Here is a 6000-nt window from a genome sequence, read left to right as displayed (position 1 = left end):
CAATCATTTCACCACTGGGTCAATGCAGTATTTGAGTCAGACTCAAATCAACGACATTATTGATTTTGGGTGAAACAGCGTGGCCGCTTTGTCCATGTTTCCTCCCATTGAAAAGTGGTGATGCTCAGGCTTTTTAGGTTTATGTTGATTCTGTGAGGCTGAATGGACTAAAAACCATCACAGGCTTCACAATAAAACACATTCAAAAGCTTCAAATGCATGAACGTAAAGTAGCTTTAACCTGTTGGTGAAGTACGAGGCTTTATTTAGTACACAGGTTCATGACGTTGGCTAGTTGTTGTTATTGTTCATCTTTCAGTCTTTCAGAGCAGATTCAGGACCTGTAACGTTTCCTGATGCTCCGTCACCGTCTGAACCTGTCGCCTCCTCTTTCTCCCATCACTTTATTGGTCCAGTCATGACGACCAGTTTGTGACCTGTCTCACACACACACACACACACACACACACACACACACACACACACACACACACGGACGCTGGCGTCGGCCTCCTGCTGTGTTTGTGTTGACCGTGTCCCTGAACCCGGTCTGACAGGACGTCTCCATGTTCCGCCCACAGCGTCTGGTTGTCTGAACAAAGGCTACCTGTTAATTACACGTTGGAGGAAACGCTCGGCTGACTCAACTTTAAGAACAAATTTACACAAAGAGTTTAGGTTGAATTCCGGTTCTTTTTTCGTGCTTTAACTTTTGCTGCATTAAACAATATGACTTCACACTGTAAACACAAGAACGGGCAGCTGGCTTCTTAAACGACACTCCCGTCACTTAACAGCAGAACCTCAGCGTCTGACTGACGTCTGTAACGTGAGAATCGTTTGAGGTTGAACTGGTGTCGCGCGTTACAAACTTCTCAAAAAAGCGCCTCCATCCTGATTCCACTTAATTGCGGAGAATTGTCTGTCACTGCGGTTGTAATGAGCCTCTCTGTTGGGTGCGTCGGGGGTCGAGGTTTGTGTGTTCCACGGCGTCGATGAGCAGCTTTTACAGCGGCTCGTGTCACCGAGTCGCTCTGAGCTCATTCAGGTGTGTGTTGGTGAAGGTTGGGGCTCGGAGCGGGTTAATTACTGAGGAGGCAGCAGAGAGCGGGGCTTCGTTCTTCAGCAGGTTCCTCAGTGCGTTCTCTCTGCAGGACTAAATGAGACACTGACCTCCACTATATGAGAGGAGCTGTGCAGGAACAGCACAAGCCAAAAGAATGGGTGAAACACAAAGGCCTCAGGATGGAAGGAGGCTTGAAGAGACAGATGATTGATTTTTATTCCTGTTACCATTGATTTCTGCTCCGCGTCACCTGGAAAAGCAGCAGCGGCCTCGTCAGCGGAAACGCGGACGCCTGACGAGCGATAATGATGCTCAGCAGCGTGTGAAAGCGGCCTCCGCGCGTTCACAGCACAAACAGCCAGAAGCTGCGTTCACCAGCGGCTCCGTGTTCATCTGCTCAGCATCGTGTGAGAACGGGCGCGTCCTGTTGTACCATCCACAGACATCCACAGACAACAATGGAGACAAATGACAGCTACCGGTTACTTACTCACATGTTCTTGCTCCTGCTCATTGATGCCTGATGCTGTTTATGGATATAAACACAGTTTATCATTTAGCTCCACTGAGCTTCAGCTCATCCAAGGACGTGTGCTTCAGCGTTGGCTTCTTCCTCCCAGGCTGACGTCGCTCCTTGTTCTCCGTTATGAGATGACTCCTCTATCAATTAAAAACCAATTCTGTTGGCCGTCATGTGAGACGATCAGCTGGTGGAGGCGCCACCAATGTGTCAGATCGGATCCACCTGCTCGTGCTGACGCTTTGATGTCTAAAAATAATGAGCCCGTGCAACCGGTCATTCTCACGCGTCAACATCCTCCATGTGCACAATACTTCAGCTTAATACAATACTGTACAGGGATCGCCTTGGGAGTAATCAGGTTTTCAAATTGAGCTGGGTTTTCTGGGGAGGGAGTTTCCTCAATTCATTAAAATGACAAAAAGAGAGAAAAGGCCTGAACTCAGTGTGAAGCTTCCTGGAGAATGAGGGGACGTTAGCGTCTGCATCAGGTCGTTGTTTTCAGGTACAGAGTCATCACATCTCCTGCACAAAGCGTTTGCCTCTGCTCATAGATGGAGCCGCAGACAGATACACAGGCTTTTATCTCCAACGCGGACAAACAACCACATGTAGAGCTGTAAAACCGTGCCAAGTGCACCCACAGCGCTGACATATCTGCACGCACGCTCGCACAAAGGCAGCATTACAACCGCCAACCAGGAAAACTGTGGAAACGCTTTGAAAGAACCTCTGAAGCAGCAGCCGACTGCGACTCTGTGAATAGAACCGGCCCCCGGGCCGATGCATGCGTTCCCGTCTGCAGGAAGAGAACCTGCAGCGGGTGTTGAGCTTGAGCTGCTGCTTTGACTCGTGTGGATGGACTCAGGGTGGAGCCGACGCCAGTGTGACATTAGTGTTTGTCCCAGCTTCACCTCATGGTTAATTACAAAGCTCCGTCGTTGAGGAATGAGACATTTGAAGGTTCAGCCTGAAGACAGAAATCTCCTATTGTCCAGTCGCATCATTCCTACTTTTAAGGTCTTTGACTTTAATGAGCTCTAACATTTTCTCCGTGTCAGATGTTCTGTCTAGTTCTTTTACCTGTTTGTCTATTAGGAGTAATGACCTCTGCATCAGCCTGGCCCCGTTCTGCAGCCGCCGTCTCCCAGTTAACACATCACAGCAGACTGATCACACGACCTGCGTTTCATGAACCGCTTTCAGACTCGTGTAAACAAGCAGCGTCTTTGTCCTGAGTTTGTTCCTCGATGCTCATTTGTTTAATGAACTGCACAACAAGTGTCTAACGCAGTGATCAGTCAGTTCACATCCTCCCCTGTGGTCTTTTTAAAAGCGCTTTCTGCTTCTGGGTGTCGTTATGATGTTGCCTTCAAAGTCCCGGCTCGTGCAGTTAAAGCGTGTGTGCATGAGCTCCAGCTGAACTTTTCCTGCTCACGGTTGTTCTGCTGCTGCTGCAGTGGATGGAGGATGTTTGCTCATCCTTCTCAGCTGCGTCCGCTTGTTTCAGGTAACCGGTGCGCTCTATTTGTGCGTTTGGTCCTGGTGAGTTTGTGCATAGTAAAACACAACAATGGGAATGAATGAATGAACGAATGAACAAATGAATGAATGAATCCAGGCTTCATCGTGTTCTGCGTGTAGATGCAGCCACTGGCCGTGAGCTCCACTTCCTGTGTGTTTTGCTGGTTAGTTTCCCTCTGTCGTGGTTCCTGAGCTGAACCTGGACTGATTCCTGGTTCTGTGGAGGTGACTGGTGTTACTGGCCTCTCTCTGGTCTGTCTAGTAGGCGTACTGGGCGTACTGGGCGTACTGGGCATACTGTACGTACTCCGACCAGTGATGTTGAGGCTGGTGGATAATTTAAGTACTAAACCAAATAATAATCTGTGAACCAGCCAAACGCCCGCTTCCAGTGAACACAGGGAATCTCAGTGTTTCCAGCCTGCGTTGGCCCAGTGCATCGCTGTGGAAAGCTGAACATGCTCATGAAATGTAAACACACTAAGTGAATTACCTAAATCCTTTATGAGCTTTGCCAGTAAGCTGCGTATTCACAGCGTGCAGCGCGTACAGTCCTTAAAGCCTGCGCGTTGGTCTGATCCTCAGAAGACAATAAATAAACAGCACCAGGCGAAATTCAAAATTCATTTTTTTTATTTTCTGCTCTAAACTGTGTTGTTGCTGGTCATTAATTGCTCGGCTTTGATACGAGGCGCTGGCTGACGTGTGATCAGTGAAGGTCGCGTCCCGGCTGACACCTCGTTAATCACACACATGTAGAATCTAGCTCACGCTGCTGGAGACGGAGCGGGATTTATGATTTATGAGACGAGCTCATCTGAGGGGTGGAGTCACAGCACGGCGACCGCTCCATCCATGAACCCACTCTCACTGAACCCGTCACGCGCTCGCTTGTAGGACTCGTTGTGCAGAGCGAAGCATCAGGGTCGTGGGATCACAGTGTTTTTGCCTCCTTCACAGTAACGTAGGTTTCACAACACAAACATTGTGGTTGAGCAGCTACTGCTTGTTGTCCCAGTGAAATTAGGGCTGTTATTCAACAGCATGAATCATTAGCTAAGCTGAAAAGGACCTGCGCCTTCTTCAGCGCCAATGATTCGTTTTTCAGGTGAAACCTTCCATTCACGTGTGTGATTTTAAATGAAACGCTTCCATCGCTGCGTGTGGACGTACAGTTGTCCGTCAGTGTTGATGAACTCAGAGCTTCATCACTGACGTCTGCCCGTTTTGTTTCCGTAGATCTGTTCAGTCACGTTCAGCCTTTTCATGCTGCACATGAGTCACACCGCATGGATCAAATTCAGTCCCACTCAACTTTAGTCACTGTTTCCATTAACGTGACTCCAGGGAACGTGCTCTCACGTACTTTGATCGTTGCTCAGTTGGGAACATTCTGAGAGACAGCGTAAAGCGAGAGGCCGCTCCGCGTCACACTGAAGGCGTCGCTGTGATGGAGTCCACACATTCACTGTCCTCCACGCGAGGGCGAAGGTGAGACTCACGCACCGTCCTGTTCTGCTGGGCTGCAGCGTGACAGCTGAGCGGCAGGCGTTGCTGTCTGCGCTCCCTGATCTCAATCCAGGCTTTGGGTTCATTGGACCTGCAGTCGGTCGCCTGCGGCTTCGCTTCATGACAGTGGCCTCAGAAAAACGTTTTTGAAGGTTTCACCAGTGACTTAAACTCCCAGTTTGCAGCTCAGGAGAGAATGGCTTCATTAAAACAAGGTGCAACTCATCAAAACACAAAGCTCGTGGTGATAGTGAACGTATGACTGACGCGTGAGCAGCAGGAGGCTTCAGTACTTCATTCCATCATATTAAATGGCTGTGGATGATTGATGGGAAGAGTTTTAGCAGCTTTAGCTCAGTCACTGGACATCAGTGGGCAGGAGGCTCCCAGTAAAACCCAGCAGATGTAAGTGAGTAGCACCTACAAGGAGCAGAGTATCGATTCTCTGACTGAACCGCTCATCTCTCGCTTTGCTCCTGTTTTACTCCCGTTCCCATTCTGTGGTTTTTTGTGCTTGTTTCTGCGTTCCTGCTCTGTTTTATCAGTCAACCAGGACACTGATCGACTTCCTGTGCTCTTTTAGGTGTCACCCTCCTCACCTTTTAACCCCTTTCTCCGCCTCCCCTCTCGCAGACCGTGGCGTTGCCATGACGAGCGAGGAGGAGGAGGGCCCCGGCGTTGCACCAGCACCCTCCAGGGTCCCACCGGCTGCAGCCAGGAGCGACGGCGACCACGCTGCCGCCTCCTCCTCCTCCACCTACCGCCTCCCGTGTCCCGAGGAGAAGGAGGAGGAGGAGGGAGGCATCACAGAGGAGGAGCGGCTGGAGACGGGGGAGGTGGTGGCGTGTGAGGGGGACGACGACGACGACGGCGGCAGCAGCGACACCAGCGTGCTGGTGGTGCCTCACCCTGAGCTGGTGCCCGTCGTCTTCTTCTGCCTCAAGCAGACGACCTGCCCTCGCAGCTGGTGCATCCGCATGGTGTCCAGCCCATATCCTTTGCTCCTGATGAGAGAATCGTGTTGTAACGCTGTTTTTGCACGTGTGCGGCGCGTGGATGGATGAATTCATCCTCACATTGCAGGGAGCCGGAGCAGCAGCCAGCTTCACTCCAGCTGCAACAGGGAGTGGAGGTGTTTCTATAGGTGCCAGCCGTGTGTCAAACTGTTCATCAGACAGCGATCAACGCTGTGAGGAAAAACAACAATCATGACACAGATGAGATTTTTTGTAGCTACAAGGAAAGTGCAAAATGGCAGAACCACTATAAACCTGAACTAGATCAGTGCCACTGGAAAAATAATGAGCCTTTTCATAAATACTAAAACATTACACTGACGGTTAATAGCCCATTTTTACCTTCTGGCCTTTTTGACTTGAGA

At 50.1% G+C, this 6000-nt stretch overlaps 1 protein-coding gene across 1 annotated transcript in view; it reads left to right on the top strand.

The window, feature by feature from the left end:
- The window catches only part of LOC114867832 (voltage-dependent T-type calcium channel subunit alpha-1I-like), a 94637-nt gene that overhangs the window by 20071 nt on the left and 68566 nt on the right, over nucleotides 1-6000 (top strand). Inside the window, exon 6 of the mRNA XM_055507160.1 lies at nucleotides 5253-5610. Coding sequence (XP_055363135.1) covers nucleotides 5267-5610 — 344 coding nt within the window. The 5' untranslated portion in view covers nucleotides 5253-5266. The remainder of the gene's footprint in view (nucleotides 1-5252; nucleotides 5611-6000) is intronic.

Source organism: Betta splendens, chromosome 1 (assembly GCF_900634795.4).
Source record: "Betta splendens chromosome 1, fBetSpl5.4, whole genome shotgun sequence".
In the NCBI taxonomy this organism is placed as follows: domain Eukaryota; kingdom Metazoa; phylum Chordata; class Actinopteri; order Anabantiformes; family Osphronemidae; genus Betta; species Betta splendens.
Note: the sequence above shows the minus strand (reverse complement) of the source record. Positions and strands in the feature narration are given on the sequence as shown.